The 27,053-nt window shown below is 41.8% G+C and overlaps 1 protein-coding gene across 11 annotated transcripts in view; it reads left to right on the top strand.

Moving 5' to 3' along the window:
* Positions 1 to 27,053, top strand: part of MBNL2 (muscleblind like splicing regulator 2) — a 172,976-nt gene that overhangs the window by 89,597 nt on the left and 56,326 nt on the right. For all 11 annotated transcript variants that reach the window (XM_032151136.2, XM_032151137.2, XM_032151134.2 and 8 more), the window contains one exon: positions 22,384 to 22,548. In XM_032151136.2, the coding sequence (XP_032007027.1) occupies positions 22,384 to 22,548 (165 nt within the window). The remainder of the gene's footprint in view (positions 1 to 22,383; positions 22,549 to 27,053) is intronic.

Raw genomic sequence — 27,053 nt, 5'->3', positions numbered from 1 at the left:
ATCTGAGTTCATGCATAAAAAGTATTTGATAAAATCCAATATCCTCTCATGATAAAAATAAAGAAGTTTCTCTTCTACTTGCAGCATTTCTCCCATTTCACCTTCCTTTTTGAATACTGTTCCTTATTTCATGTTTTTGCACTTGTTTCTCATGAAGTCTATTATTTTCTTTCTATTCTAACATCCTCTTTTACTGGAGGTAGGTAATTAACAAATTACTTCACACTGAAGTTTTAATGATTTCAGGATTATTATCGTTGCAAAATTCCTGGATCATGAAGAATAGGAAATATCTCTGAGAAATGAGTCTATAATGGTAGCTCTCAAAGACCAGGAAACCCTAGAATGTCTCTTCTCCTCATTGGTCTTCATAACCCATAGTTTGCTCTAACCACAGCCATTGAGTTAGAATTCTAAGTAGCCCACAACTTAGATTCATTTTATTACTTATCATTTACTACTCATAGGTTTTCAAAGAATTAAAATTCCTCTTTTGGCACTGAAAAATTTTCTCTGTGCACCTATATTACTAAGTATGTTTTCACTACCTGTTCATTGGGAACACACTTTACAAAAATTACTGTGAATTCAATTGAAAATTATATGTCTGAATCTGCATTTTATTCCTCACAGTAGAGAAACTATCATACATGTACTTACTTGCAAGACACTATTTATTCAGTCTACAAGCAGTGTTTGGTGCTACATGCAACCATGTTCCCCTGGTGACAACTTGCATCCATTGGGGTAGCAATGGTCTACAGAGGGAAACACTGAGAAGCACAGAGGAAAAGAAATTCTAGAAATTCTTGGGAGAAATTGCACATAGATAGGCCAAAAAGAAGTCAATTCCTCTATACCTCAGGACCATGAATTGGAAAGTGGAGGCTCCTCATGGTGCTCCCTAAATTCTAAAGGTCCAACGGCTCTTTGAATCTTCGCCTTTGTCAGGATAAAGGCAGGTCCAAGGTGTTAACTCTAAATCCTCAGAATAGAATCTAAGCTATCAATTTGCTTATTCTGAAGCAATTTTCAGTGGTTTTCCCTGCTTTTCTTTTCCATGCATCTAACTGCACTCTTGCCTTCTCACAACACATAGGACCCACTCCTGCACAGAAGGAACTTGAATTCTAATCAGCCAATGTTTTATTTGTGGGACATCCCATCAAATTTTTTTTAAAAAGATCTTATTGGACAGAAGAGGGAAATGGAATTTGAGGATGACTTGACATTGTGAGATTAAATGGGGCTGGCAGAAGTTTGACCAGGACTTTTCCCTGCTCTGCTGGAGAGACTGTCTCTCCTCTTGGTGCCCTTCTTGGAGGAGCATTTTCAGCCTGCTGCCTAAACAGCTGTTGATGGATAGCTTTCTCCCTGCAGCATTGCTCCAAAAGCTGGTAGCAGAGATGGCTGATCTATTCCCAGCTGTCTGGATTTTAAGGCTGAGCTGTGGGCTTCAGGGATAGCCACACACATTCTTTCAAGGTCTGAGGCAGGCACACTGGAAATAGTGTGGCCCGCTACACCTGGGCTTCTTACGTGTGAGCCCTTTATGATCTCCCAGGCTCTGACCTGCTCTGTGATCACAAGGGCAGTCCTAAATGGAGATCTGTATGAGATCAGCAGTATTTAGCAATTGGGAGTTTGACATAATGCACTTTCTCATAATTTATTAAAGTTGCTAATACATTTAAAAAATATGTGAAGAACATGGAAACCTCTCAGTAATATGGTCTAGTGCATTAACCCTCCATTGATTTTGCATCTCAATCAGAGTAAAAGCCAAAGACCTTATGATGACCAGTAAGGGTCACCATCTGGTCATCTCACTCTCCCCACCTCTCCAATCTTAAGTTACTGCTCTTACCCTCACTCACTCTGTTCTAGCCACACTGACCTGGTTGCTATTCCCAGAATATTCTAGGCATGCTCCTGCCTCAGGACCATTGCATTTCCTCTCTCCTCTCCCCAGAAGCTATCAGACCTGCTGCCTGCCCCCGTAACACCTCAAATGGCATCTTCCCTTTGAGGTCTTCTTTGTTCATCCTGTGAAAACTTGTAAAGTTTTCTGCACACACACTTCCTGTCTCTCTCAGTTCTAGTTTTCTCTCTAGCACTCATCACCATCATCATATTCACTACATATTGTATTTATTGATTTTGTTGAGTGTCTGCATTCACCCATTAAAATGTAAGCTCCATGAAGGCAGGGACTTTTTGCCTATTGTGCTCATTGCCTTGTCTCTAGTGCTGAGAACAGTGCTACACAGAGTAGCATACATTAAATATGCACCGAATAAATGAATACTTATTTATCACTCAATCATGCATTGAATGAATGAATGATTGAAAATTGGTAGTCAGTGCTGTCCAAGAACATGACTCTTGGGAGACTCTTGCCATGCTATTTTTTCTTCTATTGAGATAATCCGCAGCTCAGGCACTGAGGTCAACAACTCTAATGTTCGAGATCTTCCAAGTAGGAGGGAGGAGGTTGGATAAACAGAATTTGAATAAATTTGCCCTTGGCTTTTGAGAGAGCTAAGTGAGAATCCTGGCTTTCCCACCTCCTAGCTCTGTGACCACTGATAAACTATTCAACTTAGGTCAAGCTGTTCAACTCTGGGCCTTAGCTCACTCAATATGTAAAATAGAATGATATGAAATTCAGGGATTTATAAGAATCAGGGTTGAAAACATTGGGCATATAGTAATATACTCTTATTAAAATGAAATGTATTTTCATATATATAAATAATTTATTAATTTGTAGAAGTTTGCTTATTGATAAAGTAGACAGTCATATATTTATTGACATTTTTATTTTAGGGGACACACCATATCTATATTTAAAATAGTATTTTTTGTCTTACAGGAAAAAAAGCCTCCTACGTATACTTTGATTAAATTATCACATGTATTTCTGTTATTTAAGGATCCTAAAATGAAAACAAATAGCTTCTAAAGCAGTTAAAATAATTATCAAGGTATATTTGTTCACTCCAGATCTCATCCCACAAGGTTTACAAGAGTCTTGGCTTTTGAAATCTGTGTCTTCCAAAAATTCATTTGTTAAGCAAGCACTGAGCACTTGCTCTCTTCCAGGCACCGGGCTCTACATTACTGGCTATTCCCAATGGCAGGAAAGAGCTTCTGCTCATGAGCAACTTACAAGACAGGCCCAAGATGGGATCTGACATCAATACTGATATTGATAATGGTTAATAGCAGGCATTAGGGGTTAAGTGCTGCCCCAGAGGTGCAGATTGTTAGAGTCATGCAGAGAAGGGAAAAGATGCTTTCTCAAGGAAGCTTGGAAGTGGTCAGAGAGTCATTTATGTGAGAGAAGGTCAGGGGACCAAAATAGAGGAATGGAAACAGCTTGAGCAAACTCATAGATGAGGAAGGAAGGCATAAGTCTTTGGATTTTCCCAACTCCAACTGACCTCAGCATGAAAAGAAAGCAGGGCTTGGACTGGAAAGGAAGCTCACTCTCTGGCAATGTGGAAGGCCTTGCTCGTGGGCGAGGACGTGGAAGGCCTTGCTCGTGGGTGAGGACGTGGAAGGCCTTGCTCGTGGGTGAGGACGTGGAAGGCCTTGCCCGGGGGGGAGGACGTGGAAGGCCTTGCTCGTGGGTGAGGCAGTTGGATGTGATTCAGGAAAGAGTGGGAGTTCTCTGAGGGTTCAGTGGAGGAGAGAGATACACTCATGGTCATAACCAAGGGTTTGTTCTCAATTTCTTTCATACGCCAGTGACTTCCAGACCACACCTCTCTCCTGGACTCTAGATTCCTGGACCCAACAGCCTGCTTGGCACCTCTCTTTCAATGTCTTATAGGCATCTCAAATGCCACTCCTGCTATTTCCCCCACATCTGCTTGAGCCGTGCCTTCTGCATCTCGATTGATGACAAAAATCCCCTTCCAGGGGCTCAGGCCCAAAACCTTAGAATCATCCTGACTGGTCCCTTTTCCACTTCACATTCAGTGTGTCCGGAAATCCTGTTGGCTCCACCTTCCTCCACTGCCAGCAGCCTGGTCTGAGCTACCATCTTCTTCCCCTGGGTGACCACCACAGCCTAACTAGTCTCCTGATGCCACCTCTGGCCCCTTCGGTCCATTCTCACACAGTAGCCAGAGCCATCTTTCTAAAACACCAGTGAAATCACATCACTCCCCCGCTCAAAATTCCCATTTCCTTCAAAGAAGAAAACAAGTTCTTACAATGGCCTGCAAGACCCTACCTGGTCAAGCCATGGTGGTTTCTCAGAACTCCTTTCCACTTGGCCCTGGCTCATGGAGTCCAGTTTCTCCAGCCTCTTGGCTGACCCTCAGATGCACCAGGCATGCGTCCTCCCGAGCCCTTAGTGCTGGTTGTTCTCTCTGCCTGGGATGTGCTTCATCTGGATACAGGCAGGACAACTGCCCACCTCCACAAAGTCTTTGCTGCTGAATTACTTTCTTAGTGGTAATGGCCCTGCCTATGTAACTAAAAAGGCCACCCAACCCACCAGCACTCCCCGTCCTACTTACCCACTTGTTCTTCCCCAAAGCCCTCAGCACATTCTGCTGCGTAACTTGTGTATCATCTTTATTGCTTATTGTCTGTCTCCCCTAACTAGAAGCTAAGTTCCGTGTGGACAGGGCCATTTGTGAGTTTTGTTTTTGATATCCCATGTCCCTGGAACACTGCCTGGCCCAAGGTAGACTTGCAACATATGCCTGTGGAGTGAATGAAGGGGAGAGTGCAGCGGAGGGTATAGGAAGTAGAGAAGGCATTTGTTGGCAGCACTGTCACACATCTGATGGCCTGGACTGGCCTGACAATGCCAGTGGGAACGGAAGGTGGTGGGGGATGCAGGAGACAGGGTGGGTATGTATCTAGGGCTGGGTAACTCAATGTGGGAGATGCCAAGCTTTGTGATGGATGATACATCAATTGGGCTTCAGTCCCGTATGGTCCTATAAGTTTCACTCTGTTCCAGGGCCAGGGATCATATGCTTTTCACTGCTGAACTGTCTTTGTGGATCACAGAGGCAACCAGGAAAAACTAGGTGGATAAACTGAACAAAATATCGATCCTGTAAAAATAGCTCAAAACTGCATACCCTCCCAGTAGACCCCACAGAGTGTCAAGGTATGACATGCTCAGGACAGGCACGTGTTTCATATTGGGGTCATCTGAAGGAGGTGGACAGTTCTCCCCCGCTACTGTTCCTAGGGAAAATTCCCTCATCTGGGGCTTTAGTCTTTTTCCATAAGCAAAGCATTGATATGTGCCTAAAGTATGCACGCAGAACTCTTAAATGATAATTTTATATATGCATAATCCTTTTGGCTGTCTGAAATCCAGGTGCCTCATTTGCAGATTCTGAAAGCTTGTGATCTCCCTGTAACAGGGCAGTCCCGGAGGCTGTTAGTGGTGCCTTGTCTTGACCTAATAGACGGAGATATGATGGCAGTGGCCTACTTTGGTTATTCACTTCAATTATTAGTTTGAAGTATTAAAAGCCAACCATATTTATAAAATATACTCAATCACTTTAATTGGATTTGGAAAACTGTATGATTTATGAAACACTACATGGATCCTTCTGGCTAATATTATACTTAAATATTACTTATTACCATGCTTTCTTCCCTTCCATTCATGTGTATATGCATTGCAGATTTATGTATGTAGAGTTTCTCAAAGATAAGAAGAGTTTGCTTTTCATCTTTGTAGGCACTTGGGCCTAGCACAGTACCAGACATAAAGTAGGAATCAATAATTTGTATTCAGAGATTGTGGCGGTCCTGGAGCCAGGCTGAGCAGGTTCAAGTCTGGATCTTCCTCTTACTAGCTGTGTCACTTCGGACAAGTTATCTAACCTCTCTGTGCCTTGGTTTCCACATCTGCAAAATGGGCAAAAAAATAAGACCTACCCGAAAGGCGTATTGTGAACACTAAGGAGATCATTCCTGTAAAGCACTTAGTGGCATGCTTGGCACATTGTGAAAATTCGGCAAACATAATTTGTTTTTATAACTATATGAATGTGTGGAAGAAGTATAGTGATTAAGAGCAGTGGCTTTGGAGTCACACTGCCTGGGTTCAAATCCTGGTTCTACATCTTGCTACTTGCACGCCCTAGGACAAGATCATTCATCTCCTCAGGTCTCAGTTCTCTGTCTGTCAAATAGGGATATTAACAGCACCTCCCCCTCTCAAATGTTTGTCTGAGATTTTGCATGTGAAACACTTAGCACAGTGTCTAGCATGCATCTGATGAGTATTAAAAAATAATAATAATGGTATTTGACTGCATTCAAAAGCTGTTACCAAGTATTATTACCATATATGTAATTCCTTTCTAAAAAATAAAAAAATTGGACTTCATAATAACGCGTCAATTCGGTTTGTAAATACATTTGACTAGCAGTTGCTGGACTACCCAGAGCTTAAGTATCCAGCCAGCAATGACAGATGAAGAACAGCTGGGGTTTGCTGAGGGAAAAGACTTCTTCCACAGTTTACAGGCAGGTCCTAAGAGAAAGAGGAAGTAATGTCATAGCTCACTAAGTTGGGCTGAATTTGACCAGGAGAGACCCCAGGGTCTGGAGTTAGTTCTGCCCACTGGGCCACAGAGATGGAGATTTCGATGCTGTGAGCCTGGGTGTGTTGTCTCAAGGTCTCTGCCCTCTCTAGGTACATACTGGAGAAACATGCAGCGCAGGAATTCTGAGAAAAATTAGCAGATATCTACTGAGGGTGGACCACAGTGAAGAAAAACCCTGGATGGGGACCCTCAGGAAGGGTGAGCGAGCAACAGCTGTGCAGCAGGGGACACAGGACCCCAGCCTACAGGCAGGGTTTTCTGGAGGCAAAGGCAAAAGGCAGAGCTTCACTCTGGTAAGGAGCCTGGAGGGAGGCAGGTTCTCAGACCTTGAACTCGGAGGCAAAAAGAGAAGCCTGCGGGACCCTATAGTATAAGACGTGGGACAGCCGGCGGGTGTTAGGGCTTGAAACAGAGTAGCTGTCTAATCAAAGCTAGGGCCACGAGTCAGCATCAGCTGGTGCAAAGATTCAGTGTCACTTGAAGATTGGTTCTGGGGACTTGGGTCTCACTGGGGAGGTGCTGGCCAGGCGGGAGCTCTGGCAATGACCAAGGGCACTAAAGGCTGGGCCTGATGAGAAGGAATGAATAGGCAGGGCGGTCATGAGGGTGATAGAAGACTCTAGCTGAATAGAGCAGGCCTCTCCCCTGTCCTCCTCTCTACCACTGTTCCTCTGTGTGTCAAAGTGCCAGCGAAGATGACCCCACCCGCGTCACGGGTGAGACTCTGCCAATGCACATCTATCTAGCTTTGTAAAAGCAACTCCAAATTAATTGCTGGCCAAATTCACCCATTTTCTTTGACTTCCCTTCTGCTAGACTGATTTTCTTTCTCCTCCATGCAATTTTAATATCAAGGATGATTTTTATCAAGTCATTCTCTGTAATCAGAATATAAAAATTATCCCAACATTTCTCTTTGAAAATGGATCTTCAGAGACCCAGTAGCCCTTTATGCATTACTAATGAGTTCTTTAGTGAAACATTTTGTCTTTTACTAAAATAAATCTCTTCTATTAAATCTTCCATGGGAAAAATCGGATAGCATTTAAGCTGACTAGTTTCACTGGTAGAAAATCATCGTACTTGTTAGGGATTTGGGGGTTGTTATAGTTTATTTTTGAGCAAATAGTGAGATCTCATTACCTAAGACCATGAAAAAAATTAGAATACACATCCACTGAAACAACTCTTAGTGTTGGAGGAGACTGTAGTGTTTTGCTGGTGTAACCGCCAATCTCAAGACAAAATACATTATCTAACATTTGTTAGAGGTGGCTGTGCTTGCTTCCCAAGGCTGCCATAACCAATATCATAAACTGGATGGCTTAGAGCAACAGAAATTTATATTCTTACAGTTGTGGAGGCCAGAGGTCCAAAATCCAAGGGTCAAAGGCTATGCTCCCTCAGAAGTTTCTCTGGAAGGGTCTTTTGTTTGTTTGTTTGTTTTTGTTTGTTTGTTTGTTTTTTGTTTGTTTGAGACAGTCTCTCACTCTGTCACCCAGGCTGCAGTGCAATGGTGCGATCTCGGCTCACTGCAACCTCTGCCTCCCGGGTTCAAGCGATTCTCCTGCCTCAGCCTCCCGAGTAGCTGGGACTACAGGTGTGTGTCACCACGCCCGGCTAATGTCTTGTATTTTTAGTAGAGCCAGGGTTTCACCATGTTAGCCAGGATGGTCTTGATCTTCTGACCTCATGATCCGCCCACCTCAGGCTCCCAAAGTGCTGGAATTACAGGTGTGAGCCACCGCTCCCAGCCTGGAAGGGTCTATTTTAGACCCCTCTCACAACTCTGATAGCCTCAGCCATTCCTTGCCTTAAAGATGGCCATCTTCGGCCAGGCGGGGTGGCTCATGCCTATAATCCCAGCACTTTGGGAGGCCGATGTGGGTGGATCACCTGAGATTAAGAGTTCGAGACCAGCCTGGCCAACATGGTAAAACCCCATCTCTATTAAAAATACAAAAAATTAGCCGGGCATGGTGGTGGGCACCTGTAATCCCAGTTACTTGGGAGGCTGAGGCAGGAGAATCGCTTGAACCCGGGAGGCGGAGGTTGCAGTGAGCCGAGATCGCACCACTGCACTCCAGCCTGGGCAACAGGGTAAGACACCGTCTTAAAAACAAAAAGAAAAACAAAAAGATAGCCATCTTTTCCCTGTGTCTCTTTCACCTTGTCTTCTGTCTATGCATGGATCTCTGTGACCAAATTTTCTCTTTTTACAAGGACACCGGTCATACTGGATTAGAGTCCACCCTAATGTCCTCCCTCTAACTTGATTACATCTGTCAAGACCCTACTTCCAACTAAGATCCCATGCTGAGATTCTGTGGGTTAGGACTTCCACATATTGGGAGACACAATTCAACACAGTCAACCAGGGCACTCTGGCCTTGTCACAGTATATATTTATAATAAGATGTGATATTCAAAATATTTTACCATAAGTACCTCCCCTATGGACAGCAGCCAATCAGAGTGCACCACAGCTAGTCCCGGAAACCCCCTGCTGTGTGGGTATAACTCTTTGATTGCTGGGGTCCAGGAGGGGAAGATGCTGGGACTCTGGAGGAGGCACTGGAGTGGCCAGAGAAGCAGGGAAAACACTTGACATTAAACAGGCTTGGGACAGTGTCTGTTTTCTACTATTCACTGTCACCTCCATCGAGTGCATTATCATGCAAGGTCACTCATTCTGTTTTAAACAAATCTCACATATTGAGCCAAAAATCTGTAACCCCATAGTGTCTCCCATGGACCACAGCAGGCAATGGAGAAGGCACGTGTTTTGGTGAGGGAAGAGCAGTATTTAGCCCTGGTTGACTTTAACAACATGACCTGGAAAGTACCTTAAATCTCTCTGAGCCTCATTTCCTTACCTTTAAATTGGGGTAACAGAAAACAAGAATATTGTGAAGGTCTAATAAGACAGTGTGTGAAGAATGGTTTCTAAGGTGTGATATAGAAGTTCCATCGTGAGTTTCTTAAAAGCAGCTCTGCGTAGTGCTGACGGCACACAGTCCCAGGCCAGCCAGCTTGGCTAACTGCACAGATCTGCCACTTACTTACTAGCTGTATGCCCATGGGAAGTTATTGCCCCCTCTCCGTGCCTCTGTTTCATCCCATAAAATGGGATTATTAACATTACCTCTGCTAAGAGCTTATAGTGAAGACTAAATGGGTATGATCTCTAAGAAGCACTTAGAAACTGCCTGGTAGATGATATGTACAACATTATATAAGTCCCTGCTATTTTTATCGAGGGGAGGGCCACAGCTTACAGTCCTGTGTGCAATTCCTTCCCAGTTTCTGCCGTAGAGCAGATGCTCCAAAACTGTCAGGTGAGTAAAGGAGGAGGCACGCCGCTTCCACCCTCAGGAGACGCAGGATAAAGCCCACACCTCTTCCCCGTACCTCTGCTCTGCATAGCCTTCCCCAGCCGGTGCATAAATGCCCACGCCATGGTGCAAGCTGCCGTGCCCTCCATCTTCCCAGGCTGTTTTTTCTGAAAAAAGTGCAGCTTCCCCCTGCTGCAGTCCGTGACTGCAATGCAGGTCTTTCCTGAGACACCAAGTACAGAAAGTCCCTGGCTTATAATGGTTCAATTTATGATTTTTGACTTTAGAACAGTTCAAAAGCAATATACATTCAGCACACTCCTGGACTCATGATAGGGTTACGTCGGAAAAACCCATTGTAAATTGAATATGTCATAAGTTGAAAATGCATTTTCAACATATACTATTTTCCATTAACCATGGGTTTATCAGAACTTGAGTCCATGGTAAGGCAAGAAGCATCTGAAATCCAAAACCGCCTAAGAGGAATGTTCTTTTCTTGTGTTGCTGAAAATGAAGGAACTCTTAATAGGATACTCTGTTTTCCCATCTTCCAGTGTTTCTTAACCTAGTCTTCCTTCCCCTCCAGCCCACCCCTTCCCTATTCCTCTCTCCATAGGCACACAACCCTTCTCCCACTTCTTCCCAGAAGCATTCCCAACTCCGACACCAGCAACCAGGGCACTCTGGCCTTGTCATAGTATATTTATAATAAGATGATGTGATATTCAAAATATTTTACCGTAAGTACCTCCCAGGTGGGCAGCAGCCAATCAGCGTGCACCACAGCTAGTCTCAGAAACCCCCTGCTGTGTGGGCTTAACTCTTTGGTTGCTGGGGTCCAGGAGGGGAAGATGCTGGGACTCTGGAGGAGGAACTGGAGTGGCCAGAGAAGCAGGGAAAACACTTGACACTAAAGAGGCTTGGGACAGTGTCTGTTTTCTACCTGGGATGGAAGTTATTTCCAGTGTTTAAGTAAAATGGCACAGCTGTGCGGGAACACACCCACCGAATGTCAGTCTTTAATACATGTGTCCAAATTCCAGGCAGCCCTCTGTGGGGGTAGGAGATTCACCATACAGTATTGCAATCAGTTTGAAAAAGGCTATAACAGAAGATGCGTAATAAGGTTTTGTATCTTTGGATAGATTTCACTTATTTTAAAAATTGACCAGCTTCTGGAATTGCTAAGGACCGATGATAATAAAAATAGAACCCAATATTTACTAAACATTCAGTTGGCCCTCCATATTCGTGGATTCAACCAACTACGGATTGAAAATACTTGCTAAAAATTGTGTCTGTACTGAACATGGTCAGACTTTTGTCTTGTCATTATTCCCTAAACAGTAGAGTATAACAGCTATTTACATTAGCATTCACTTTGTATTAGGTGTTATAAGTAATCTAGAGATGATTTAAAGTATATAGGAAGATGTGTATAGGTTATATGCACATACTAGGCCATTGTATATCAGGGACTTGAGCATCCTGAATTTTGGTGTCCGTGGGAGGTCCTGGAACCAGTTCCCCATAGAAACTGTGGGATACAGATGTCATGTGATGGTGTTTATAAGGCTTCAGCAATTAAACCCCCATAGAGTGGTTGTCAATTACTCTGGCTTGTTTTAATTCTCCAAATGTCTAACTCTAATTTAAAAAAATTTTTGGTGGGTACATAGTAGGTGTATATATTTATGGGGTGCGTGAGATGTTTTGATACAGACATGCAATGTGAAATAAGCACATCATGGAGAATGGGGTATCCCTCTCCTCTCAAGCATTTATCCTTTGAGTTACAAACAATCCAACTACGTTCTTTAAGTTATTTAAAAATATACAATTAAGTTATTGTTGACTATAGTCACCCTATTATGCTGTCAAATAGTGGGTCTTATTCATTCTTTCTATTTTTCTTGTACCTGTTAACCATCCCCACCTCCTCACTCCAAATGGCCAACTCTAACTCCCACCTTCCTCCCCACTCTCAACTGGATAATCTGATAAATATCTTAGCTTAAATGTTAAATGTCCCATCCTCTGGAGTCATCCCTGACCTCTAAACTAGGGAGAACTCCCTGCAATGCATTCACACCGCCTATCATGGCATTGATTACTCTATTTTAATTGTCGTTTTAATATCACAGGGCTTGGAACATGGAAAGGGTTCAATACATATTTGTTGAAGGAAGGAAGGAAGATCACTGGATAACATGCACCCGTTGTATGAGGTTTCCGGTACTGTTGGGGTTTGAGGAGAAGTTCGGGAAGCAGACAGAAAAGGCCTGCCCTCCCTGACAGGAGAAATTCTAAGGCTGAGATATAAATGTTTCGTGGGATTTCTATTCACCCATAGGGCTGCAGACATTAATAAATGTGATATCAAAAAATCTAGACGCTATGAAGTCAAACAGCCACTAGACTGGTGTATCTGTCAGGGTTCTCTAAAAAACAGAACTAATAGGATAGATGTATATATGAAGGGGAGTTCATTGGGAGAATTGACTCACACGATCACAAGGTGAAGTCCTGCACTAAGCTGTCTACCAGCTGAGGAGCGAGGAAGCCAGTCCGAGTCCCAAAACCTCAAAAGTAGGGAAACCAACAGTGCAGCCTTCAGTCTGTGGCCAAAGGTCCGAGAGCTCCTGGCAAACCACTGGTGTAAGTCTAAGAGTCCAAAAACCAAAGAACTTGGAGTCCGATGTTCGAGGAAAGGAAGCATCCTGCATAGGAGAGAGATGAAGGCCAGAAAACTCAGCAAGTCATTCATTCCACATCCTTCTGCCTGCTTTATTCTAGCCTTGCTGGCAGCCGATTAGACAGTGCCCACCCAGATTGAGGGTGGGTCTGCCTTTCCCGGTCCACTGACTCAAATGTTAATGTTTGGCAACACCCTCTCAGACACACCTAGGAACAATACTTTGCATCCTTCAATCAAGTTGACACTCGATATTAACATCACAACTGGTTTCGTGTAAGGTTGACATATGATCATGGTCCACACTAACCAACCTACCCCCGTGACTCAGAAGACATTTATATTCTCATTAAATAAAATAATTTCCAAATGAAGCATCTGGTGCCCAGAAGTTTGTTTCCCTGAATCTCTAGAGAACTGATGGGCTATTTTTAGTCTCACTGATTTCTCTTAACTGGCACATTTTCAGTTAATGAATAAAATTAAGAGAATTAACAATCCTTATCGGTAAGAGGGGTTGCTCCCTTCATCAAGCCAACAAACAGCTCTCCCCATCATAAGACACAAGTAGTATGAGAAATTGAAACTGCCCAGCCAACCAAAATGCATTTAAAATTTTTTTAAAGACTGGGTGCAGTGGCTCACGCCTGTAATCCCCGCACTTTGGGAGGCAAGGTGGGAGGATTGCTTGAACTCAGGAGTTTGAGACCAGCCTGGGCAACATAGTGCGAACCAGACTCTACAAAAATAAAAAAATTAGCCTGGTGTGGTGGTATGCACCTGTAGTCCCAGCTACTTGGGAGGCTGACCTAGGTGAATTGCTTGAGCCCCGGAGGTCCAGACTGCAGTGAGCTATGACTGTGCCACTGCACTCCAGCCTGGATGACAGAGTGAGACCCTGTTTCAAAAATAAAAATAAAAAATTTTAAAAAGGCTTAAACATGCTATGAAATGGCAAACTACAAACAATTCACCTACTTTGCCTTTCTTCCTCATTTACTAGTTTTTATGTTTTGTTTATTTAAAATAGACACAAAATTAATGTCAGGGGCCAGTGCCAGTGGTACTTGAAAGAAGAGGGCAGTTGCATTGGCCTAATAAGGAATGAGTCACAAATCTATTCCCAAAGCACCTGTGATGGCCTGAAGGTTTTCCCAGCCCTCAGGTGATAACAAGCTGTCCTAAACGCAAATCTAGAGATGAGAACACTCAGATTTGCAACTCCCTTGAAGAAAGGTAAAAGCACTATCATTAGAGAAGAGCTCGGCCCCGTAGTCCAGGTGATGCAGTGGAATGATGCTCTACACCTATTTGTATGGGTTTTTGGAAAGAAAATGCAAACTGATTTGGTCCACTTACCTGTATAACTTCATTCCCACTTTCCTTTATCCTCTTCTAAAGCCGTAGCAATTGGTGGTGGTGGGTAAAATTGGAGGTAGTAGTGGCTGTCTACCACTATTTGTGTTTTTCCCTCATTTATCCACCTGGCTACACTGCCAAATATTACTTATATCATCCTAGGCATTTCTTCCATATAATGGAAGCAACAGAGAAAAAGAACGCACCAGAGAAGAAATGTAAATACATGATTTTTGTCTGTCATTAATAAGTACAAAACGTGCTATTCACCAAAAATTATTGCATATCTAGACTGTTAAGGATAAATTGTAATATATGTTGAACCAAATAATAAAGAGAAAGAGCTTATTAGAGGCTTATGCATAATCTTGATGATACTGGCAATTATTCATGTTAAAAGACATACTGGTGATCATTTGTTTATAATGATCTCCTGAATCTAAAGTTTCTTTCGAATTCTGAAGCCCTTATGTGGTTGCATTTTATTTGTTATATTAGGTAGTTGGAACTAATAATACAAGGAGCTCATGTGGTTCAATTAGTTTATTTAAATTCAAAAGAAACCCAAAAGCCTAATCTGTCACTTGCCTTAGAGTAGAGCTATTTCAGTCTCATAGTTAATGTCGTAAATTAAGCCTTGATGTAAATAACCATTTTATTCCCCTACACTTTTACTTGCCCATATCCTTCTGGAAATGTACTGGGAGGAAAAAGAGGAGGTTCAGGCCAAATATTAGACTCGGCCTTGGCCTGTGTGACTGAGACCTGTATAAATGGACTAATAAGAATCAGCTCACCCACTCAAACCACAGCGTTTATTGCTTCCCCACTTTCAAAGACCTTGAGAGGTTTTGAAACTATGGGGAAACTGAGGCTGGGAACATCTGATACACCCAGTCAGCTTAGTCACTTAGTAAATATCTGCTGAACAACTTACGTGGCACAAGGACGAAAACAGAGGTCTGTTTGATCGAATTTTTCACTTCCAAGCTGTGTACACTGTGGGTACTTAATAAATCCTCCTAGACTTAATTGATTTTGACTTAATTCGCCACTTCTGCTGAATCTCCTCAAGCCTCGTCACGTAGACGTCTCATAATTCTCAGAACATACTTGGACTGTTGCCAACATATGTCCCTGGTGTCACTTTTTACTGTAACTGTTGCTTCATGTGGCTTTCCCCTTTTCCTAGATTAGAAGCATTCAAGGGGAAAATAGATCTGGAAAAAATATAGATAACAATTTACGTTTCTTCCTCAGCAACTCCTGCTCTAACAACTGTCAGAAGGAGTTGAGATATAGGAATAGGATCACCCCTATTTGACAGATGAGAAAATTGAGGCACAGACTATTATGTTATTTGTAAAAAAAAAAAGTTCATATAGCCATTTTGGAATGAAGCCACAGCCAGAATTCTGGGATTTTCCAACCATAATACATAGCTGCTTTATACTCTAGATAAGTCATGCCATGTTGATTAGCCCTGGCAAATTTCAGCAGGGGAGATATCAAAGAAAAACAGATCTGAGGCTGTTTGAAGAGATAAATGACCAAAGTTGGCACTGACAGAATAAGAATAGCAAAGGGTTAAAGAGCTTGGTAGACAGGCCAGAGAGGAGCACGGTGATAAGGAAATGGAGCAAGTATTAGAGAAGTTGTTTTCAACACCATGTATTTTTATCTACTATGAAAAGAAAGTGTCAGTAGTGATGATGATGATGATGATGATGATGATGATGAAGCTTAGGGAATGCCTACTATGTGCCAGGAACTGTTAAAACACTTTATATGCATTACCTCTTAATCCTTATTGAAAGTCTATGAGGTAGAAACTATTCTTAGCCCCATTTCACAGAAATGGCAACTGGAAGCCACAAGGTCCCACTTGCCCAAGGTGCCCAAGAACAGCATCGCTGCATTTTAAATCCAATTAGTCCAGTTCTGAGACTGTTCCCTTAACTCTTTTTTTTTTTTTTTTTTTTTTTTTACACTGCTTCTCCAGGAGAGGTTGCAAGACAAAACAGGCTTCTGAAATGTAACTCCAGAGCAAGAGCCTTTGTCTTGACCTCAGGATTTCACCAAGCTGGCCTCAGCCATGTGGAATGCAAGGAATTTCAGAGGCTCTTCCATGATTTTCCGTGGCCAGCTTTGGGGTCTAAAGCAGGCTCCAGGACTCAAAGTGTCCCTGAAGGCTGCGTCTAAAGCACATACCATCTGCCCTTAAACCTTAGGGCCAGCACTCACCATTCTGCAGCCTGGCCTGCTTGCTTGAAAATATCATCATGCACCTACAGCAGCAAGTGCTGCCAAGGTGGCACTGGAAGAGGCAAAATTCAGAAAATCAGGTTGGGATTCCAGCCCTTCACTAGGATCATTTTCCCCAAGAAAAGTTTTGTTGGAGTCTGCCAGTCAATGACTCAGCCCGTGTAAAGACACAGTTCAAATTATTCCAACGGAATACAAGTGGCTGGGGCCTGTTAACTGAATTGTAGATCATAGAAATCCATTGCTTTTCCCATGAAAAACTAATGGGATGCAGTTGTCTGACAGCTATTCCTATGGGCAAAAACTATTGTTAATGGGAGAGTCTTTAATAGTCCTCTAATTAATGTTTTCTTTTTTGTGCCCATATTTTAATTGATTTTTTTTTCAATTAGGAGCATACTAGAAAAAGATTCCAAAAGTTACTTGTTTTAAAAGAAGCCATTAGAAAATCTCATCCTTCAATTATGCTTTTTCTTTCTCACAGCAACCTGATTCTGAAGTCTTTCCTTAGCCAAAGTTGCATCTATTCTATCCCATGCCATGTAATTTAATGGCCATGTAATTCCAATAGCACCAATATGTTGTTCTGTCAAGTACATATTACAGTTATTTAGCATCTTCCTTCCTCTTGTCGAGAATCAACATGAGTATTCTGTATTAGAATCTTTCATGGTTGCTGATTTTAATAAATTTAATTCAGCTCGAAGTTCAAACTTGATTCTAGCCATCACCCCTAATCTAAATATTCCTAGAGTACAGATTATTCTTGGAAGTAGAAACTGCACAAATCCAACGTCGACTCCATCAGAATTCTGTTATTGTTTTTAAAGAGGTGGTCTCCAAACAATATAAACTATAATAAAATTAGAAATATGAAATGTAATAATCAGGGTGCGATTTAAATGTAGCATAAAGCACAAATCTGATCTTGTTATTCTCCTGCTTTAAAACTTTCAACAGCAGGAAGTTCATACCCCTTAGCTGGTCTCCTATTGTCTGGCTTCTGCCTCCTACTTCCTGCCTCACCTCTTGTCACTCCCCATGCTCCTCCCTACACCCCTTCCCTGTGTGGGCCTTAGAGAGCTGCGTGCCTGCCCCCAGATGGGACATTCTCCTGGCACATGTTCCTCCTCTAAAGAACATTCAACACCCACAACACACACACACACTAGACACACAACACACACACACAATACACATACAACATGCAAATACACCCCATGCACAGATACAACACACATACCATATACATAACACACACATACACATGTAGCACACATACAACACAAACACAACAGAAAATACACAGCACACACACAACACAAACACACACAACAGACAATACATACACACAATACACACACATAATACACACACGCAATACACATACAACATACACACATACCCCATGCACACTTACAACACCCATACCATATACATAACACACACATACAGCACACACACAACACAAACACACAACACACACACACATGCAGCACACATGCAACATACACAACACACACAATACACACATACATATGCACCACACACCTTGTTCACACACAGTATACCTACCCCCCCACACACACAGAACACACATCCACACACAACACACATGCAGCATGAACACATACCCCATACACACATACAACACATACACCATACATACTACACACACAGCACACACACAACAGAGACACACAATACATACAATACATACAACATACATGCACACACACACACACACACACACACACACACACACTTCGACCACCACTCACTCCCTTGCCAAGTTCCTACTCATTTTTCAGGTCTCAGTTTAAATGTCACTTCTCCAGAGATCTCCTCTGACCCCTGATCTCAATTCTCACCCTCTCCCACCATTCCTTCTCTGCATTCTTCTCTAGAATATGTATCACAACTTGTAACTAGACATGTTTTGTTAACATCTGTCTTCCCCACAAGACTGCAAGCTTCATGAAGGGAGAAGGATGTCTTGATTTTCCTCACCTTTGTTTAACTAGCACTAAGCACAAGGCACATAGCAGAATCTCAAGAAATATTTGTTGAATGAAAGAATGAATGAGACCTTAGTCTGGAAGTATATGACCACCTGCTGGTTCCATACCTGGCAAGTCCCACGTGGAATAAGCAAAGGCCCTGAGGGCTTATGTGACCCATGAGCTGGTCCCTGGTGTGAGCCCACCTGACTGGCCCTAGCTGAGGCTCCTAGCTCCCAGTTCCTGGAAGGCTCTTCACAAGCACTCTGCAGTGGCGCTCTCCATCCCCATCTCCGTCTCCACCCCACAGAAGCTGCACCAGTCCCTGCCACTAGGCACTGGACCCTCCCTCCCTGATCTCTCCAGAAATAGTGTGTTACCAAGCACTAAAAGGGAGGAAGAGTTAAAACAAAACAAAGCAAAAAACAAATCCTAGCTGCCACAAGGAAGATTTTTCCCAGACATTTTTCTCTTTATTTCTTGGACTAATATCAGGAGACACTATTTTTGACACCTCTGTTTTGTTTCACAGTGATACACAAAGACGCATTACACTTCTGCACACTGCCCTGTACCATTTGGCTATGACAAGTTGCTTTGATAACCAACAGCTTTTGTACACTGATGCATATCCTGGCAAATCTTATGCCTTAACAAAAACTTCCTTACACATTGTTCACTGTGTCAAATAGCTTCTTTTGTTTTGACAATAGCTTTTCCATTAGGATTTTACAATCCTATAGGATCCATTCCTACAATTCTGTTACCTAGAGTCTCCCAGGGTTTGAATTAGTGTGCCTCAGACATCCATGGTGCATAATTCTTCAAAATATTAATACTAGATTGTACTAGGGTTCAGGGCTGTCTCTTAAAATGTGGACACTTACACAAATACCCTGTAAAATTGAAAATAATTTTAAACATAAAATATTTGAATAAGTACAATTAAGTAGCTTTTAACATGTTTGGTGTGAAAGTTTATTCTGTGGAAGAATCAAAGAGCCGGTCAAAATACTACTAAATGTATGATTCTGTACTTACTGAAAATGAAATATCATATAGAAACATTTCTCTTTCTTTTGATAATAACATTTACTCAGCGCTTACTATGTGCTAGACATTTTTCTAAGCCTTATGCATGTGTTAGCTCATTTAATCACATAACAGTCCTGAGAAGAAGATACAATAATTATTTCATTGAACAGATGAAGAAAAAAGTCAAGTAATTGCTCAAAGTCATGCAGCTAAGAAAAGGTTGAGCCAAGTTATGAGACCAGAACCTGTGAGCTTGATTACTCGTCTATTCTCCTACCAATGGATAGGTCCATGGAAATAATTGTTTCCCATTCCCAAATCCCTATATATACATATCTTATTATATTTAAAATTTTGTTATGCATCCTATTATTATACGAAAGATCATCATAGATTTTTATCCTCCCTGGATTTTAACTATTGCTAATGAATACCTTGGCAGTGTTACGTAATTGAGTCAGGTAGGTCTGGATTTAAAATCTAGTTCTACCACTTACCAGTTATATGGCCTTGGGAAAGTTTCTTAATCTTCTGAGCCCATCTGCTATTTTGTAAAAGTAGGGATCATTATTGCTGTTATAAGGAGAAAATGAGATGACCATATATAAATTGCTTGGCATGTAGGTGATCAATAACATTCTTTACTCCAAGTTTGTAAGTAAGGACACTAGGAAATTACAGCAATTCTCACAAAAAAAGAAGGTTTCATTGATAAATTACTAATTCAATGTTGTAAAATACTTTCTATTAGCTGAAATAGCTTATATGGTTCCCTACGAGTCCCAGTTTTATCAAGAGATAAGAGCATTTATAAAATTGTATTTTTCCAGCCAAATTGAGATGTGTATGTGCAGCCACAAAGCATTACATTAAAAAACTAGTGATCAAATTGACAATTATATGAGTGAATACAATATAATAGCCATACTGGTAGAAATGTGGACATTTCATTAATTCTATCCTCATTTTGTGGAATTCTGCTTTCCCAAGTCTCTCCATTAGACCCATCTGTGCACTTTGAATACATGAGCCTTTCTGGGTGTCAGCTTCCAAGAGCAGTGTTTGTGGCTAAAGAGATTTTAGAATGAGGTTAGAGAAGCCTGGGGTGGCTTATCCTCCAAACAAGAAATGCATTCTGTGTAACCCTCCTCCACCCCAGCTGATGGGCTGTGGCTATGTTTTGATCCTCATGGACACCTCACATCACAAATGATAGAACTGTATTTGGCCACCTAATATAAAGGCAGCCAATTCAAAGACTTTGCGCACATGAATTTGTAGGAGCTGGCTCAATCTGAATGCTCTCTTGGAGATTTGATTTTAACAAACAAAGAGACAAGCAACTGTCAAAGGAAGGAAGAAAAGGAAGTAAAGTAAGAGATGCCTGAAGCAAGTTGACAGGGCTGGAGGGACTCTGGCAAGTCACAAAGCAAAGAGATTTAGGATTAAAAATGTTAAAAAGATTTGATTTGCAAGAGAAGCAAATGAAGAGAGAAAAGAGAGATTCCTATACTACTTTGATTTAGATTAGAGTCCACTTCACCTCTATCTTTACAATAGATTTTCCAATACTTTCCCTAGAATGTCCATGTATACATAGGAAGCTGAATGAAACATCAATAATATGAACTTGAGACTAAGGAGACATGTTGGCATTACCCATTGTTATAGACTCTTATTAACAGCAAACAAGGACGTATTCCTTTTAGTGTCCTTGGCACCTGCCTGGTTATCCTCCCCAAAGAGGGTGATGCAATTATTAATGCTGCTAACAGTAGATCCTCAGGACAGCGTTTGTTGATTAGCACAGACACCCGGGACTGAACACAGGACCCATGTCTGCCCTTCTCCATGGTGGTGGGGGAAGATTCAAACTCCAGAGAGGAAGTCTGAGCTGCCAAAAGTGTGGATGAAATTAGTGGGAAGCAGAGTGAGAACTCCAGATGTTTAGAATTAGGATGACTATAAACAAATTCATTTCCCCAGATCCCCCAAGCTTGCTTTTTAAAATTATTTTTATATCTGGTAAACAAATCAATACTCTCTTTTCTTGGCTGCAAATGGACTAATTCTTTAGGGAAGTATGATACTCAAACTGGTTCACAGTTTGCTCTTCTTTCTCCAGAAATTGTATAATTCACACATCAATGTAGTTCTTTCAATTGGTAGTTTTGAAAACTTGGGGATTAACTATAAACACCGCCATATGCAATTACCCTTCCAGGCTGGTTTTATGTACGCTGTCACCTAATTATTATTTTCCTTTGTTTTACCAGCTTTGGCATCCAAATATTACTTTAGCCATAAACACTCTTCACTATGTCACATCATGACATCATATTTGATATTCCTGTCATGGGAGGAACTCCTGTCATGAGGGCAAGGCAGGCATATAGAGTGACAGCTTTTGTGTAGCAAAGTAATCACTTGCAGATGATTATCTGAGCTCAAGCCTGAGAATTTCATCTATGTGTATATCACCAAGAAATGTCCACCCCTGCACTACTATTGCCTCTTCATCCATAAGCTGAAAGAAAGAATGTCTTCAGCTAATCTGGAACACACATTAAAAATTCTTATTACTCTCTATTCCACAAATTTATTACATAATTATTCATATTTGGACATCACTCTAGCATGTACAAACAAGCGTATAGCAAGTTCAAAGACTCCTTCTGATAGCCCACAATAGATATGCCCTTGTGATTACCTTCTGTACTGTGTAGGGGAAGGACCTTTCCTTTTTCTCTGCAGTCACACTTCTTTGGAATCTTTTGTCAGGGTTTAGAATATGAAAGGAAGAAAGAAAGAGAGAGAAAGAAAGAAAGAGAAAGAGAGAGAGAGAGGGATAGAGAGAGGGAGGGAGGGAAAAATCCTCAGGAAACTTCTCTACTTAACAGGTTCAAGCAACCTTGATAATCATGTAATGTTTGATTCACTTTTCCCCAACAAACACATGAGCATGCGCGCGCGCGCACACACACACACACAGAGGATCCTTGCTTTTGTATATAAGAAGTGATTGTTCAATGGTTGACTTTGGAGTTGCAAGCTACTTACAATCGTCCTAAAACCAAAACTTGTTTTTACAGGGCCGTTGTTCAAGAGAGAACTGCAAGTATCTTCACCCTCCAACACACTTAAAAACTCAACTAGAAATTAATGGAAGGAACAATTTGATTCAGCAAAAAACTGCAGCAGCAATGCTTGCCCAGCAGATGCAATTTATGTTTCCAGGAACACCACTTCATCCAGTGGTGAGTACATCTTATTTGGTGATGAGTTGGATGGTTACAGTGTTGGTATGGATGATGCCACGTTGACCTAGGGTGGCCTCTCTCCACTTTGTCACTTTGGTTACAATTAAAGCAAATAGCTTTAAAGCTCAATAGATGAAGGAAAATAGGCTTTTAAAAAATTAATAGAAAAATATTTGTGGAAATAGGAGGCAAAGACAATTTCTAGTCAGTATCTGGGAAATCTGTATCACTCCAACTCTTTTCATCAGGAACTCTCTGTCTCAGCCATCTTAGAATGGAAATAGTTTTAACATGTTTATTTACAGTGTGAATTAATAATCTATGTATCAATGAGTTTGAGATGCCTAAAAATATTTCGAGCCTTGTACTTCTATGGCACCATTTAAAGGATGAGGAAAGTGAGAAACCAGAGAAGTTCAATGATTTTCCCCAATGTTATACAGCTAATAAATCTTGGAGCTGGGACTTAATTCAGACATGTTAGCAGAGTGCTTTCTGCAGTGTGTTCCAGGAAGATCCTAGTAACAGCCCCCAAAGAAGGATGTCAAATGCAGCAACACCAAGGAAGACCGTACCAGAGTCACTTAGGTCTCAACCTGCCTTTCAGAGGCCTGCAAAAGCTGTGACAGTTCTGACCATTGTCACAAGATCAAATGCAGGAGGGACTTAGCATATCGATATGTATTGCACAATATTTTTTTCCCTGATTTCACCCTATCTGAAAGTACTTCCTTAAAGGTCTGGAAATTGTTTTAGGAATGATATCCTTGGGGAAAAGGAGTACATTTAATTTTAGTAGGTTTCATTTACATTTGTGAATTATTTGTTAGAAACAAGCTCTTTTTTTTTTTTTAAAGAAAGCCAGTGAGTGAAATTTGCTTGTTTCTAAAAAGTCTGTGCACAAAAGGCTTTTGTATAAAAATCAGTCTTTATTGTAGGAAAAGTCTGCATGACTGAAACCTGCTAAATTAGGAGGGATGGCTACCAGCAAATTCGATTTTCTTGTTGTGTTCCCTGTGAGACGGGGTGTGGAGGGCAGGGCCTGCCCAAAGGAGGGTGGAGAATTCCGGCAGGTCGTCAGCCATTCTGCTTGTCTCCAGGTTTCTGTACAGAGTAGCCAGGAACCAACTCTGCCCAGAGTAAAAGAAATGCCAGGTACAGAGGGTTCCAAGATAAATAAGATACAATGTTTTAGGGATAGACAGACACAACAGAAGGGCAAAGTAAGGTTCAAGCACAGGAAATGATGAGACTGGACAAGGAAAGCCTGCCTGGAGGAAGTCCCAAATAAGCCTCTCGTAAAGGGTGAGTAAGAATTCACCCAGATTAAGGACTAGACGCAGATAGAGTTCTGAATATATTTAATCCCCAAAATAGGCATTTAAGTGGTTCCGTTTAAACTACACACATGTATAACTTATGGTTCTCTCTTTATTGATGCTCACATATAAACTATTTTATTAAATTACCTAAATGCTAAAATAATTTAGTTATACATATTAAATAATGTCTACAGCAATAAATTTAGAGCCAGCAAGGTCAACATAATACCACCACATTATGTGTCTCACTTATTTGACTCATACACATCCTATCTCTTCAGAATTAATAAAGACTGACCCTGGTACTCACTGGTGGCAGTGTTAACAAGAGAATCCCATCCCTGCTGTTAACTATTAGTTGAACTTTTTTTGAAAGTTATGTTTATTATTGTCTCAAATATTAATTAGAAGCTCATAATCACCATTTCTCTATGAAAAATGAATATTACACTTAAATATTTTAATAGAGGTTTTTAAATCACTGGAAGTATTAGAATAAAAACTGTGACATGTTTAAAAATTACCAACTCTACAAACAAATTAATTCAGTCTCAGAAATGAATTAGTGACCTAGTAGAATATAGGTGGCTGAATAATGGCTCTCAGAGGTACCTGGAAGCTATAAATGTCACCTTATAAGGAATCAGGGGCTTGGCAGATGGGATTAAGTTAAGAATCTTGAGATGGGGAGACCCTCCTGGATTGAATGCAGTTGCAAGCGTCCTTATAAGAGACGCTCAAGTAAGAGAGAGGAAGAGTTAGCACCGACAGAAGAGGAGCAAGGCTACCTGACCACAGAGGCAGATTGGATTGATGTGGCCACAGCAGAGGAATGCCAGCAACCACCAGAAGATGGAAGAGTCAAGAAATGGATTCTCCCCTAGAGCCTCTGGAGGGAGGGCAGTCCTGCCAACATCTTGATTTTGGCCCACTGAAACCGATTTGGAACTTCTGGCCTCCAGGACTATAAAGGGATAAATGTGTGTTGTTCTAAGCCAACGGGTTTATAGTAATTTATAGCTGTTTACAGCAGTTACCGAAAACTAATAGATGCAAAAACTGCATAAGACAAGTCAATTGATAAAGAGAGTCTCAAGTATTCCATTTTAGGTCTCATAAACTAAACTTCTTTACAGTACTGTGGATATTTCTTCATTCCCTCCTTCTTCTGTCCACTCCTGAACCCATTCCCCTGCAGACTCTCACCAGTGTCCTCCATATTACCAAACCAATGGTCACTTTTTGCCTTTATTGTTGCTGTGGTCTGAATGTTTGTGTCCCACCAAAATTCACGTTGAATCCTAACCTCCAAGGGCCTATGGGAGGCGACTAGATCCTGAGGGTGGAGCCCTCATGAATGGAATCAGTGCCCCTATAAGAAGAGACATGGGAGAGACCCCTCACCCTCCTGCCATGTGCAGACATAGCAAGAAGGCACGGTCTATGAACCAGGGAGCTGGTCCTCATCAGACATCAGATCTGCCGGCACCTTGATTTGGGGCATTCCAGCTTCCACAACTGTGAGAAATTCAATTCTGTTGTTTGTAAGCCACCCAGTTTATGATATTTTATTATAAGCAGCCAGAATGGACTAAGACAATTTCTTCTACCTCTCAGCAGTGCTCAAGTCATGTGACCAATCTCTCCTTTGTTAAACATGCCTTCCTCCATCTCCTTTGCCCACCATGTTCCTCTTCTGTATGTTGAGGTTCCAAGAGCTGGATATTTCTTTCCATCTACCCTCTCCCTTGTGGTCTCATCCATTCCTGTGTCTGTCAGTCATCCATAGACTGAGGACCCCCAAAACTATGCATCTAGCCCAACCTCTCCTCTGAGCCTCAGGCTCATATATCCACCTTTCTCCTGGCCTCACCTTTAAATTTCTTAAAGGAACTTGACACGTTCAAAATCAAATTCTTCCCATTTTAATAAATGGTACTATCAACTGGCAATCTAAAACCAAAACCTAGCAGACTCTTTCCTGAAATCACTGGAAGTATTAGAATAAAAACTGTGACATGTTTAAAAATTATCAACTCTACAAACAAATTCATTCAGTCTCAGAAATGAATTAGTGACCTAGTAGAGTATAGGTGGCTCACTGACATCCAGTTCATCAGCAAGTCCCTTCATATCTGCCCTGAACCCCATCCACTCCCCTGTATCTCAGCTCCCTCATCTGAGCCACCATCAACCTTTTATCAAAATATCATAAAAGCATTTACTTCCTAATCTATCAATATCCACTCTTGCCCTACTCCATTATATCCCACAGACAACAACCAGAGGAATCTTTTTAAAACATAAACAGCATCCTATCACTCTCTTATGTGCCCCTCCATGCTTTTCCATCTTACTGGGACATGGCCGAAACTCTGATCTTGATCATGACCTGTGGCTTCTGTGATCTAGTCACAACCCTGCGTACATTGCTGGGTGAACACACACAGCTCGTGCGTGTCCCAGCCTCTACCTCTGCTGGCCTGTCCATGTCCTAGTGCTTTTCACACATTAATTCACCTCATTCATAAGGACTCCAGGTCCACCCCTGCAACCCACATGCAACCCCCAGCATTCTCTACCAGCGAGCCCTCCTCCTTTTCTGCTTATCCATACAAATGAACTGTAATTTTGTTTGCTTCTTTCTCATTAGGGCTTCAGTTCAATCAATGTACACAGTGTTCTGGCACCATGTCTGCACCAATAAATATTTATTAAGGGAATGAAAATTCAAGCCATTCTCTCCCCTTACAACCCTTATGTCTCAAATTCACGATGTTTGAAAAGTCCCCTTCATTTATTCCTCCTAGCAGCTTTTCTCTCCCCAATTCCTGATAGGATAGGACAAGAATTCTTCCCTCCTTCCCTTCCCAGAGCGCGCACAGCCTTCATATGTGCACTCCAGATAAAGGAGCAAGTGTGAGCGACCTTTAGGAGGATGGAGATGGAAGAACCACGAGGAACAAGTCTTGCAGGAGTCTTGTGCCCTCCGGAGCTGCTTCTGGCAGTAGAGGGAGGAGGCTTAGGAGACGTCGTGTGTCAGCCTTTTAACGTGAGTGTCAGGCACCTAACCTTTAAAGCAGACGCATTCTAAACGAGTGGGACGACGGCATTCTTGCCTACTGACCGGACTTTTGAGCCATGAAATACCTCAGGCCACTTGGCCATTACCCTTGGCTA

This window comes from Hylobates moloch, unplaced genomic scaffold (assembly GCF_009828535.3).
Source record: "Hylobates moloch isolate HMO894 unplaced genomic scaffold, HMol_V3 SCAFFOLD_4, whole genome shotgun sequence".
NCBI classification, from domain to species: Eukaryota; Metazoa; Chordata; class Mammalia; order Primates; family Hylobatidae; genus Hylobates; species Hylobates moloch.
Note: the sequence above shows the minus strand (reverse complement) of the source record. Positions and strands in the feature narration are given on the sequence as shown.